Here is a 14,513-nt window from a genome sequence, read left to right as displayed (position 1 = left end):
GCAATTCTCCAGTGCAGCGATTAGTTATGAACAAATGAATTATCAAACCAACTTTAGTTGTCTTAAATGACTGGTTTATTGTAACATGATATTAATAATATGTACTGTACAAATATACATTGGCTTTTCAATGTCGATGTTTGAAGCATCCATCTCTACAAAGAGTTCAGACTGAAGAATGCTCCAATAAATCTCTGAGAAATTAAACCAAAAATAACTATCGGAAACTATCAGAGTTTATTTTTTTCCGATAGCCGAAAAATCATCCCCAATTAATCGGTAAATCATGTATATAAGTCGACCTGTACTCCTAAGCCAAACTCTAAACTGAACCCTAACCTTAACATTAAAGAGACCAAAACCGCGTTCTTTCAGTGTCTGGGATGTGACGTCAAAGGCATCGAGGAAATCTCAGGCCTGATGTACAGTATTTGAACATTAGGCACAAGTCTACTCTTTGGTTGGTGGTTGTGGCATCTGAAGAGGTAGAGATGATGTGCTAGCATGGCAGTATGGGGGTGTGAGTATCAAGGTGTTCAGTTCAAAACATAGAACAAGCATAGTGGTTGGAGCTAATCCAGGCAGGCTGTAGGCAGTTCTGATGGTTGGGGTGTAGGTACTGTATGACTAGGCTGCAAAGAAACTTGATTGACAGCAATGTTACCATGGGAATCATTTTGTTTTAAAAAGTGGTGGGGACAGGGGGCCTGGGTAGCGAGTATTGACACATGAGTTCGAATCCAGGGTGTGCTGAGTGACACCACCCATATCTCCTTATCAATCAAATTGGCACGGTTGCTAGAGAGGGTAGAGTCACAGGTGGTAACCTCTTTGTGGTCAAAATTAATGGTTTTCACTCTCAATGGGGCGCATTGTAAATTGTGAGTAGATCACAGAGAGTAGAATGAGCCTCAACATGCTGGGCGTCTCTGCGGTGTCATGCAAAATGAGCCATGTGATAAGATGCACAGATTAATGGTGTCAGGAGCGGAGGCAACAGATACTTGTACTCCGCCACCCAGATTGAGGTGAGTAAATGCGCCACCATGAGGATCTATCAAGTAATGGGAACTGGGCATTCCAAATCGGAAGAAAAGGGGATAATAATATTTTTTTTAAAAGTGGTGGGGACAGGTTTTTTTGTTGTGGGTGAGGTGGGGGTCATTCTTGATGACCAAATTCAAGCGCTCCAATAAACATTTCACATAATATATTTGATAACTTCATCTGCAGTTCTAACAATATCAGTACTAAGATTTGGTTAGTCAGTGGATAAATCCATGGATTAGCCAAAATGACTGTTCTCATGGTAAAGGTGGTTTGGTTAATTGTTGATGGGTTTGCAAGCAGAAGGATCGCCAATCGTGCAACCTTAAAGCCCAGGGCCGTCCCGGTCCCTAGCCACTGGCCCCACTGGCCGGTCGGTAATCCATGGTATGATGTTATGACGGTATGTTTGACAGTATGGTTGTAAGCAGATTAAAAAAAACTCCTGTTAAGCGTTTGTTATTTTGTCAAAATGGATACTAAAGAGTTTAAGTTTTCAAATGACACCCATTGTGTGTTGGTCAAGCAAGTAATTATTGATTCATTTTATAATTTTTTCAGCAGAGAGAGTCAAAGTATGCCACATTATTTACTATTATTATTATTTACTATTACTATTTAAGTGAGTAAAAAGCAATCATACAGTCTATGCCTGATTTAATTTCTCTGTACATGTCAGGCAACATGTGTAAATAAATAGATGTCACTAAATACTGCATACATTGATGAACTCATTTTGTTTTCAATGCTTCAATAATTGAATAAATACTTTTGAATCCACGAATGCCATTGCATTGCTTTGTTTATTAATTAAATTTAGGTATTTTAGAAATGAAGACATTTTCTCTCAATACAGTAGCATTTTGGCTGTGTGCTCACAAAACGATGCAGACACACCAGCGCAGAACTATAAATATAAACCAACACCTTGGCCACTTCTCGGAGCCTATGCTGTAGGTTCGACACAGAAGTATAAACTGGCCTTTAAAGGGTTAGTTCACCCAAAGATGAAACTTCTCTCATGATTTACTTACCTTTAAGCCTTTCCAGATGTGTATGACTTTTCTTCTTCTGCAGAACCAAAGTGAAGTTTTTTTATAAGCAGATTTCAGCTCATATTGTCCATGCAATGCATGTAAATGGGTGCCATCAGGGTGCTGGCTGTTTGACGGTCCATAAGGCATATTTAGGCAGCATAAAAGTAATCCACATGACTGCAGCCAATCAATGAATGCCGTTCAATGAATGCCGAACGCATGACGTTCGTTCCTCTGTTGTATCAAAGCATGCACTTCCAACTTCTCTCGTGAATGCACCATTGCACTTACATCACTGATGTGTTGACTGCAGGAAGGTAGCGATTTTTTAAAGGTAAAAAATATGTTAAAAATACTACAGTCTTTGGTACTGGAACCAAAAGTTTTGACTTTGTAAAAGACCATCAAAATAAACTTCTTTATAATTGTTTAAGAGAAATAACCAATCAAAACTAATTTTTCCTTCCATTGTCTTAATTGACTCATATGGGAAAAAAAACCTGTTGTGACCATTCACCTTCAGACCTTCTGGATGTTATGCAGCTTTAGTTTTTTCTTCTACATCTATTAATCATTTGACCTTAAATTATTTCAGATTTTCTCAAATTTAGCCCCTGGCCCCATTTTGTTCTCTAGCTTCACCTGCTCCACTGGGTACTGCATCTTTCCCACAACTTGCAACAGGGTTTGTGCACACATGCATATGTCTGCACACACAGAGCTTCTTTTTTTTTTTTTATACTTATTTATTTATTTTTGTAGTTTTGAACAGATAATATGTTAGTAAATAAGCTTAATAACCTGATTTTATATGCTAGATTTATTATTATTATTAAAAATGATGTTACTCCATTATATTCAGTACAGATCATGTTTACCTCTATCATTATACACTTTGGGACCACAATAAAACAGATTTTCTTTAAGGGGGGGTCTATTATGAAGGTAAATCGCTTGCAAAACTTAAGAGCTTGTAGATTTGAATTTGAAATATTGTACAATAATATTTGTATTTGTAAGTTGAAATTTACACTCACAACAACGAAACACCTGTGTTTTGAATTCAAAGTTGTAGACAAATAGTCACAAATTTGTAAAATTACATTCACATAAATACAAATACAGACTCAAATTTGTATTACACATTAACGTTTGTACTTTAATTCACTTTCACATTACAACTACAAATCGGCACTTACAACCTCTCAAATCTGCCATTGCAACTTCAAATCTTTCCATCTTGACTTTTGCAACTACTTTTGCGATAAACCTTTAAAAAAAAACTCACACACTTGTAAACCCAGATGCGAGAGAGAGACACACCCAGATGTGTGACTATTTGTCTACAACTTTGAATTCAAAATACATGTGTTTAATTATTGTCTGTGAGTGCAGACTGCAGCATTGAACTTCTTCAGATCTGAAGAAAAGAAATTTGAATATATATATATATATATATATATATATATATATATATATATATATTGTAGGTATGTTAAAGGAAATCACAGTTTCCTTGTCAAATCTTTACTCAGGTACTGTAGTTTGATTGTATAACAGCTTAACTGTTTACAAGACAATGGCACGTTAAGGTCAGAAAATATCTTTGATTTGAATTTAATCAATAATGTACTGAACAATTCAGTTTTGTCCCAATTTTTCCCAAGCAGTTCCAGTAACTGATCAGACAAGCTGTGTCTGGAGCTTTCCCTCGGGAGGGGCAGCTGATTCTCGTTGACTCTTGCAACACAGACTGACCCTGAAAATGACTATCCACAAGTTGGTTTTGGATGGACATTTGATCCATTAATTTAGACCCTAATACAACATATATATTTACTGGGTGAAATTTGTGGGGTTCACAAAAAAAGTCACAATTCTGTCACAATTCTCTCACACTTCAAGCTTTTCAAGGAGACCTTTAACAGTATGTCCTGGCTGCCCTTTTCTGTGGCTTGGTTAGCTTGGTTTGAGGAACAGGCAGAAATGTAAGTTATGCACTGGAACATTTTCCCCTCCGTTAGCCCCTCAGTATTAACATAAACTCACTCCTCCAAACTATTATTTTATTAGGCAATTGTCAAATTGTCTTATTATGACACTCAATGTAGGTTATGTTTCACAGGCTATGGACTCGGACACAGCAGCCCTTCAATGTCACAACAGTTCATTCAGAACAGTGCAATGCTGCACTCATGGGGTCATACAATATTCGTTCATAACTGTTTCATAATAAAAGTATTTTACTCTCCTCAGCAGACTGCACCTTAGAGGACAGGTCATATCACACAAGCTGTTGCTAAGTTTTGCTGGTGAAAAGTACAAGTATGCTGGTCCACCATCTAGACCAGCATCAGATCAGCACTAGTCAGCATAAAACCAGCTTAGACCAGCATGGGAATTGCTTGATGATTAAACTGGTCTTTTTATTAGGGAAACTTGTTAAAGTAAGATTATGGTTCTCACGGTCCATGTACCATGATGTCACTGTGATGATACGATTCAGTTATACTCCTGCATGGCTCTGACAATGGCTCTCATCGATCGCCTGTATCATGTGACTCCAAAAACAGGAGAAATTGGGAAGCCAAGACAGGACATAATCACATCGTGGCCTTTGATATGAGGTTTTAGACCATCCTTTGAAAATATATTGAATGGTGACCAAATCTTTGAAGCTCCATTATGGCAGCATAAAGCAAGATTATGACTCCAGTGGTTAAAGGGGCACCAAGAACATTTTTGCTAGTTAAAAAAGTTTAATGAAGACATGAATAGCATTTATTAGAAAATTGTTGAAAATGATGTACACTCATGCACATAGATAAGAGTCATGAAAAAACGCTACTACCTGCAGCTCTCAAGTGGCGCAACATCGAACGGCAAGCGCGAGCACAAAATGTTGTTCAACCAGGGCAAAAAGCTTGCGAATTGCGGCGGCACAGTCCAGCATGTAACGATATTCTAAAAATTAATTTGGATAGGATACAAGAATGTCCATTATAGGCACGTGTGTATTATGAGATGGATAAAAACACACTAAAAGTAACAAACCAGAAGGTATACATTCGGTGTAAAACGGCAGCATTTGGTAAAAAACTTCCAGTATCCCTGACGATGGGTGTCCAAAGCCTAAAAAAAAATTCTACTGTGAACGCTGGGATGAGTGAGAGCTAGCAAAAATCTTACTTAATGCACCTTTAAATCCATATCTTCAGCAGCGATATAATAAGTGTGTGTGAGAAACAGATTCATATTTAAATCCTTTTTAACTATTAGGGTGTGTTCACATTTGGCAGGTTTGGTTCGGTTAAAACGAACTGTGGTGTGATTGTTCTGTTAGTGCAGTTCATTTGAACAAGTGTGAATGCTGTCACCCGTGCTTGGTGTGCACTAAACAAGCAAACTGAAACCGCCTGAAAATTGGGTCTTGGTCCACTTCCAAACGAACTCTGGTGTGGTTCGATTGAAATATGAACACAACATGGACCAAAAACAGGAAGTAATTTGCCTAATACTGAACTCAAGCTTACCTGGTTCTTCTCATCACAGGAGCTATGTTTCCCATTACAGTTCGTTACTGAGTCGGAACTGCCCGTTAGCTGTCATTGCAGCATATCTTTGTTTGTGTGTGCAACAGAGGAATTCCTGCCGTTATTTTGACTCCTTTAGACATTTTATTAAATCTTCGATTGTTCTCAGCTGGTAAAAATACCACCATACATAGGCCTACATATATATATCTATCGTGCGCATTTCGTCAGCATTCTTTTGGATGTTCGGTAAGTTCCGTCAAAAAATATACATCATAAAAGCAGTCCAATCAGGTCATAACTTTTCCCTGATGCCTTTGGTTTTGTATAGTTAGTTTAGTGTTAAAAATGCCAGTGCGAATGATAAACCAACCAGGACTAATTGTTTCATTTTAAGTGTGAACACACCCTTAATCTTCACTTTCACTTTATATTTGGCGATTCACTTTGTGCATATCACCATACACTGTGTAGGGAGGAGAATTTATAGTAAAAAGGATATAAATATTGATCTGATCTGAGTGTTATGGATTACTTTTATGATGCCTTTAATTGTTTTTGGAGCTTTGAAATATTGGTACCCATTCAGTTAGATGTATGGACCTACCGATTGGAAATATTCTTCTAAAAATCTCCATTTGTGTTCTGTTGAAGAAAGAAAGTCATACACATCTGTGATAACATGAGGGTGAGCAAATGATGAGAGAATTTTCATTTTGGGTGAACTATCCCTTTAAGAGGATAGGGGGAGGGGGTAATGAAAATGGAAATCATTCAATACAATGCTACATATTTAAGTACAATGGTATTACCATCTGATACCACTTAACTATGGTTCCATAACAGTATTTATTTGTCAGGTTAGAGGGATAATGCACAACTTTAACTAAAAGGAAGTTCTCTTTCTTTAAAAAAATTATATCTCATCAAAGTTCCACCAAGATGTAGAAGCAGGAATGGAATTTATTGGACTATATCCTGGTGTTGTTGCTGAAAAATGTTTGGTGTATGTACCTCAAAAGGCAAAACAAGGCACTATCTACTGGCTAGTTATAGGAACTACAGAAGACCTCCTCAGTAGATCTTTTGCCATTAGTAATTATGTCAGAATTAAAAATGTGTATGTGAAGCGGAGGGGGGCGGGGCCGGGTCGGAATATCGTGCGCCCGGTCCCCAATCGGCCTGATGAGGCGCGCGAGGGATAAAGGCGGCCGGTGACGATTGTTCGAGAGAGAGAGAATTACGGGCATGTCCGTCATGTGTGTTTGTTTATGTGTTTTTGAGTTTTCATTAAATTATTATTTATATTGACAAGCCGGTTCTCGCCTCCTCCTTGCCCATCTTTTAACTGTTTTACAGTGTATTATTATTATTCCGTCAAACTCATAAATATCACACAAATCACAAAAATCCATATTCTGTAGATAGTTTAAATATTTGGACAGCAATTTTGAATTAAGATTCAAACATCAAAATTACTATTAATTTACATATTAAAACCTGTATGTAGACAAGAGCAAATATTCTACAGTATGTTCTGTGTATAGCCTCCATTCACTTCATTTACTTGAAATCTGATTAGCTATATGTGATCATTTTAAATACGGCAAAATTAAAATCTTGTTAGTTAAATGCATGGTATATACTGTACATATTCTATATTATGCAAACAAGTGGTAAATAAGGCAAATATTTACTATATAAGAAAAAATTATTTGCTAGTCTGAAAGTCTTTGACTTTTAGATGTTTGTGACATAAAGCCAGAGCAGCTGATTAAAGTGATGATATAAGTGTAGTGCAAATTCATTTGGTGATGATAGCAACAGCTTTCTTCATCCAAGCATTGTTGTTCAGTAGAGAGAGCATGAAACGAGCCACATTTCCTCTTGAAACAGACTGTCCAATTGGAAGACCATTTTCATCCGGGACATAATAACCTTCGTGAGTTATGAACTCATTGGCTTTGACAACAAAGAGAAAAAAAATACCACAAATATAAGTATAAAAATGCAAAAGTACATTTTGTCTGTGATCTAAATCGTAAAAATAATGAAAATGTAGCCTAATGACTTTGCTCAATTTCAAGAAAGTGCACACCTTTAGAACATTAAGATTTTGCCTTTATAAAATTATGAATTATAATCTGATTATTCATGAAGTCCACCTGTTTCTGGTGTATTCTTGAGACCAGGGGGCCTGACAACAGTCCAGTTAATGTCTTCAGTCTGCTTAAGAAAATTTTCCATTTCATACATGTTGTTTAGAACACTTCTGATCATCGGAAGCAACATGAAGCGGATTAGAAAGGAAGAATTGGTGCCTGTATTAGCTGTAAAAGGTACCATAGCAATCCAATTACTAAATCAGACAACTTGCATATAGTTTGAGGATAAAACTTTTGGTTTAATGCCCATTTAATAAAATTGCACTTACGGTCAGTGTACCAAGATGTCATGGTGATGATTCGATTAACTTTGACATCACGCATTGCATTTACTGCTGCCGTCATAGACTGGGTGTAGCCAGTGACTCCATAAAAAAATGAGACTGGAAAGCCAAGACAGGACATCACAGCATCCTGACCTTTGAAGTGCGGTTTCAGGCTGTCTTCTGAGAAAATGTCTCCTTCAACCACCTATCACATGGGCGCATACAGTTAAACAGTAAATGGTAATGAGGCTGCTTACTGGTCATAATTCCTAATGAGCTGGTTGAAAAATCAAAGAGCTTGAATTGCTCTTTACACCGTTGTCCATAAAGAAAATATCTTTAATTCTTCAAGCTAATCATGTGATGATATCAACCCATAAATGAGACACATTAGAATTTTATGCCATCAATGTGACTGTCATGCTAAATTTCTAACTGTCTGTCCTGTTCAGCAGATACAAAACATATACTGGAAACATGATCCATTCTGGTTTAAAAATGTTCTTCTACTAAATAAACAAAAGATATGTGTATATAAGATGACATTTTCACCCATAAAGCTTATATTACTTTTTTGCTTTCTTTCATCAAGACTGTTAAGTCGTTTTTATCGGTAAAGCACATTGTTGGATGTCTTTAAGCCTCAAATGAGCAAGAAAAAATCATTGTTAGTGGAGAGAACTAAAAAGCCTTAAAAGGAACCAGACACAGCTGGGGGAGCCATCCTCCTCTGGATTTATGATTAATGTGCATATGCCAATATTATTTATCTTTATCAGAGGTGCCCAAACATTTTCCTACGAAAGGCCAAACATCTAACTTGATTGAGGGCCGTGGGCCATAAGTAACCTGGTACCCCTCCTTTCTGATTTCATAATATATATATACATATATATATATATATATATGTACAAACTCAGCAAAAAAAGAAATGTCCTCTCACTTTCAACTGCTTTTCAGCAGAATTAACATGTGTAAATATTTATATGAAGACAAAAAGATTCAACAACTAAGACATAAACTGAACAAGTTTCACAGACATGTGACTAACAGAAATGGAATAATGTGTCCCTGAATAAAGGGGGGGTCAAAAGTAACAGTCAGTATCTGGTGTGGCCACAAGCTGCATTAAGTACTGCAGTGCATCTCCTCCTCATGGACTGCACCAGATTTGCCAGTTCTTGCTGTGAGATTTTACCCCACTCTTCTACCAAGGCACTTGCAAGTTCCCAGACATTTCTGGGGGGAATGGCCCAAGCCCTCACCCTCCGATCCAACAGGTCCCAGATATGCTCAATTGGATTGAGATCCAGGCTTTTCGCTGGCCATGGCAGAACACTGACATTCCTGTCTTGCAGGAAATCAAGCACAGAACGAGCAGTATGGCTGGTGGCATTGTCATGCTGGAGGGTCATGTCAGGATGAGCCTGCAGGAAGGGTACCACAAGATGGAGGATGATGTCTTCCCTGTAATGCACAGCATTGAGATTGCCATGCAATGACAACAAGCTCAGTCCGATGATGCTGTGACACACCACCCCAGACCATGACGGACCTTCCACCTCCAAATCGATCCCGCTCCAGAGTACAGTCCTCGGTGTAACAATCATTCCTTCGACAATAAATGCAAATCCGAACATCACCCCTAGTGAGCCAAAATCACGACTTCAGTGAAGAGCACTTTTTGCGAGTCCTGTCTGGTCCAGTGAAGATGGGTTTATGCCCATAGATGACATTGTTGAAGGTGATGTCTGGTAAGGAACTGCCTCACAACAGGCCTACAAGTCCTCAGTCCAGCCTCTCTCAGCCTATTGCGGACAGTCTGAGCACTGATGGACGGATTGTGCGTTCCTGGTGTAACTCAGACAATTGTTGTTGCCATCCTGTACCTGTTCCACAGGTGTGATATTCAGACGTACCGATCCTGTGCAGGTGTTGTTACATGTGGTCTGCCACTGTAAGGATGATCGGCTGTCCTTCCCGTCTCCCTGTAGTGCTGTCTTAGGCGTGTCACAGTACGGACATTGCAATTTATTGCCCTGGCCACATCTGCAGTCCTCATGCCTCCATGAAGAATGCCTCAGGCATGTTCACGCAGATGAGCAGGGACCCTGGGCATCTTTCTTTTGGTGTTTTTCAGAGTCAGTAGAAAGATCTCTTTAGTGTCCTAAGTTTTTATAACTGACCTTAATTGCCAACCGTCTGAAAGCTGTTAGTGTCTTAACAACCGTTCCAACAGTGCCTGTTCATTAATTGTTTATGTTTCATTGAACAATCATGGAAAACATTGTTTAAACCCTTTACAAAAAGATCTGTAAAGTTATTTGGATTTTTACAAAATTATCTTTAAAATATAATGTCCTGAAAAGGGGACCTTTTTTTGTTTTTTTTGCTGAGTTTATATATATATATAAACATTACTCTGCAGTCTGCTTAACTAATGCAATGAAGAGCTGCATCAATAGCAATTTGTATTTTTTTTCCTCTTGCCATTTATGGCAAGGCAAAGGACATCACGGGCCACCTTTGGCTCATATAGACCTAGTATATGAAAAAGTCATATATTCACTTAATAGCTTAAAGCAGGGGTGGGCAATTATTTTGGTAAAGGCATCAGGCTTTACGTAGTGCATGGGGGCCACATTGTATTCCTTTTGAGATACAATGTTCTGCATTGATTTGTTTTTTGTATTTTTTAAGCCCAGAAATATTTGTGTACTCAATTTTCTGAAGTGCATCTGTGACTAATGGGGCAATTTCCTGAAGTATTATAATGCTAAGGGAGATCCTTTTCTATCAGGCATTAAAATCTGAATAAAGGCTGAGCTTTTAAATTTATTTTACCATCTCTGCTTCCCTGTTAATTTATTATTCAATTTAACACTCTCTACATCAGGGGTCTGTTTTAATAAATAAAAAAAATGAAATTTATAGAACTTTTCATGTTTGGGCAAAGCGTGCAAGTTTACTTATTTTTTCCTAAAACATTCCCCTTTTACATTCTAAAAGGGTCATGATGCGGGTCTCCTCAATGGATTGCTTTCAGCACTCAACTGAATAACACCGGCTGCATGACTATGATAAATAATTACTGCAAGAGTTATATTAACATACAGGTGCAAAGGGACTTCAACATTTCTAAATTGCACAAATACATTTAAATATTCATCTCTGGCTTGCTTTTGCTCGCATGTCAATGATTACCCCTCCTTGCGTCAATGATGCCGAGATCTACTTTTATATTTAATTTAATCACTAAGAAGGTTTATCTGCAAAGTAACACCAAACATCACAAGCAGCCTCAAGAATGGACACAGAGTAGCCGTATAACGTTTTTCCTTGAGCAGAATATTGCACTACAGATCGCTTAGTTTGTTCAAAGGGGAAAGCGAGACGTGCATGGTTGCCAGATTGCACAAAAATAAGTATATCATTAGACAGAATATTTCCAATTTGCGCAAGTATAAATCTCAAACTGGGGGTGTTTCGTCTCTTATCTGGCAACCCTGAGCATGTTAAATGCTTGTAGAGACGCATTAGGTCCCAATGCAAGTTAACTGAAATATCCAATGAAAAATAAAAACGCTTTTACGATAAATGAGCCGCTGGCCACATTAAACCATGTGGAGGGCCTGATCCAGCCCGCGGGCCGTATGTTGCCAATGTCTGTCTTAAAGGAATAGTTTACCCAAAAGTGACAATTCTTTCATCATTTACTCACCCGTATGTCATCACAAACTCATATTACTTTCTTCCACAAAACATAAACAAATATATTTTAATGGAGATAAGATGCCTGTTTGTCCATACAATGCAAGTGAATGGTTACCAAACTTTTTTTTATAAAAGGCAGCATAACAGTAATCCAGTGGTTTAATCCATATCTTTTAAGCGACATAATCGGTTTTGTGTGAGAACAGATCAAGGGGGGGTGCGAGTGTTACATTATCCGACCGGGAGGCCCCAGCCCCTCCTGTACGGGTGCATGCTCACAAACACAAACACACACACACACAAACACACACACACACACACACATGTAGTGTTTCCATGTTTTATGGGGACTTTCCATAGACATAATGGTTTTTATTCTGTACAAACTAAATATTCTATCCCCTAAACCTAAACCTCACAGAAAACTTTCTGCATTTTTACATTTTCAAAAAACATAATTTAGTATGATTTATAAGCTGTTTTCCTCATGGGGACCGACAAAATGTCCCCACAAGGTCAAACATTTCGGGTTTTACTATCCTTATGGGGACATTTGGTCCCCACAAAGTGATAAATACACGCGCACACACACACACACACACACACACACACACACACACACTGGAACCATTAAAGTTATTACCAGCGGCTCTGACAACGTAACTATTTGAAGCATCTGAGGAGCAAGTTCAGCACAGGTAACCACTTTTTTTTTTTGACTAAAACAGTTTTATTTTTAATGATGCTTCCATGCCACTAGGTGTCACTGTAAGTTCAAGATGACACACATACACAAAAACATGACAGATTTTCCCTTTAAAATTGCTACCTTTGTATTCTGCAGAATAAAGTAAGTCATACGTGTTTGAGACTTCATAAAGGGGAGTAAAAAATTAGAGAATTGTCATTTTTGGGGTGAACTATTCCTTTAAGTTATCTAATATTTCAATACTATGGTATATTTGGTTTAAACATAGGTAACACAATTGCTTTTGTTGTTTTTTATAACCCTAAAAACTTTATTTAATTTGTTTTACTCTCTAGACTTTATAATAGCTTTGTAAACAAACAGGTCAAACTATTCTACTTAAACATAAAAGTAAAGTTCAATTTAGTGAAGGTTCAATTGAGCTCAAGATAAAATAAGTGGTTTGCTCTTGTAACAGTGGATCTTCTGTCCACTCCCAACTACACCCATGAATTCATAAACAGTAGCCTAAATTCGTAATTGTATCGTGCTTTTATAATTGGAATAACTTAAATAAGAAAGCTTTGACCTTAACTTGCCATGCTACATCAATATTTACCTTGAGGTTTTCGTGTGTTACAGTCAGTTTTCCAGGGTTTCTGACTATAGCTGTGACAGTGTGTCCTTGCTGAAGAGCTTGATTCACCAGCTGCTGCCCAGTTTGACCAGTCGCACCTAGCACAGCAACCTTCATGTTCAAACAGGACTAAACTTATTCCTGCAGAAACGAAAAGAAGAGCAAAGTATGTCAAGGTGTAAACGACAGTCGCTACACAACAGTACCCTTGAGAAGGGCTAAAGATACTGTGCGGTGTCTTAAGTCAAAAAACTCAAACACTTTGTTTGAACTATTCGCTGTTCGTACTACAAGCTGCTTAATACGAAATAAATGATAGAAGACTGAAGCATAAAATTACGCAACCACATGATTCTACGGACGCATTAAACTCTAGAAACGAGTTCAATATCAATAGAATATTTTTCTACACGCGTTGAAGAATTTGGAGCATTACCAAATTAATCACTACCATCAATGCTCAAATCTTAGCAAAGAAATCAACAAACGCCACTGCCATAACTCACATTAACATCCGATGGCAGTCTTTAAATAAACGCGTTGAACTGCATCGTTTTGGTGTGCAAGCATCGTTCGTTTGTAACGATACCCTGTTAGTGTAGTATCGCAAAACATATCACTAATAATTACATTACCAACCGACTTTACACCAAAATCGCTCTTGAAAATGGACGTATCTGTGAAGCACTCCCTGCTGTCAAAGCTGATGTTTATAACTTGTGTAACCCTCGTCGTGTACTCGAGTGCGCATGCGCTTTAGGAGCAGCGTCCTGTCAGATGCAGGCGCGGGTAACTCAAAAAAGTAGTAAAGTAGCCTAATTCTTTTGGTTTGGACATTGTACTAAAAATAAGAATTAAGAATTTAAAAATTAAAACTTTTGGCCAAAAAAGTAGAGATCTTTTAATCGTCAGAAGCCCAAGCATTGATATTGATGAATCAGGTCTCTTCACAGAGTTTTTAGGAAGCCACTGGTTATAAAATATATATATTATTATTTTTTTATTTTTTTTTAAATGCATATTTTGTTTTGGGGGTGAATTTTGTAAAAACATGCAACATTTCATTTCATTGATATTTCATTTCAAATATCAATTCATGACCAGTGGATGGTCATCCACTGTTTTATTTTTTGTTTGTTTGTTTTTTAGACAGTGTACGTTCTGAATTTACAACACAATTCAACACAAAAATGTGTATAAACATAATTTTTAAAGAAGTTAATATCAATTCATGACCAGTTAAAGGTGCACTCTATTTTGAATATTTTAATTTGAATATTTTGAATAAGTTGTTCTGGACTTTGTTGTAATGTCTTTATCCAGACTCTATTGTCAGTGTAAGTCCAAAATGACATAATCAAAATATTAAATTAAAAATATCATCATTCAAGCAGCATCATTCAAACCTAATACTTTTCAGTTTCCA

General features: G+C 37.4%; 1 protein-coding gene across 2 annotated transcripts; it reads right to left on the bottom strand.

The window, feature by feature from the left end:
* Window positions 1-6,460: 6,460 nt before the first annotated feature.
* On the bottom strand, window positions 6,461-13,799 carry LOC127643065 (flavin reductase (NADPH)-like). 2 transcript variants are annotated; one of them, XM_052125616.1, is made up of 5 exons: window positions 13,727-13,799; window positions 13,070-13,228; window positions 8,052-8,253; window positions 7,783-7,947; window positions 6,461-7,579 (listed from the first exon to the last, which is right to left on the bottom strand). In XM_052125616.1, exons 2-5 carry the CDS (start codon window positions 13,202-13,204, stop codon window positions 7,422-7,424), a joined length of 660 nt encoding a protein of 219 aa, XP_051981576.1. In that variant the 5' UTR covers window positions 13,205-13,228; window positions 13,727-13,799; the 3' UTR covers window positions 6,461-7,421. The 2 variants fall into 2 exon arrangements, with proteins under 2 accessions (XP_051981576.1, XP_051981575.1); XM_052125615.1 differs by having other exon boundaries at window positions 6,463-7,579; window positions 13,594-13,796.
* Between the last annotated feature and the right edge of the window lie 714 nt (window positions 13,800-14,513).

Source organism: Xyrauchen texanus, chromosome 4, assembly GCF_025860055.1.
Source record: "Xyrauchen texanus isolate HMW12.3.18 chromosome 4, RBS_HiC_50CHRs, whole genome shotgun sequence".
NCBI lineage: Eukaryota > Metazoa > Chordata > Actinopteri > Cypriniformes > Catostomidae > Xyrauchen > Xyrauchen texanus.
This window is presented reverse-complemented; position numbering and strand designations above follow the sequence as displayed.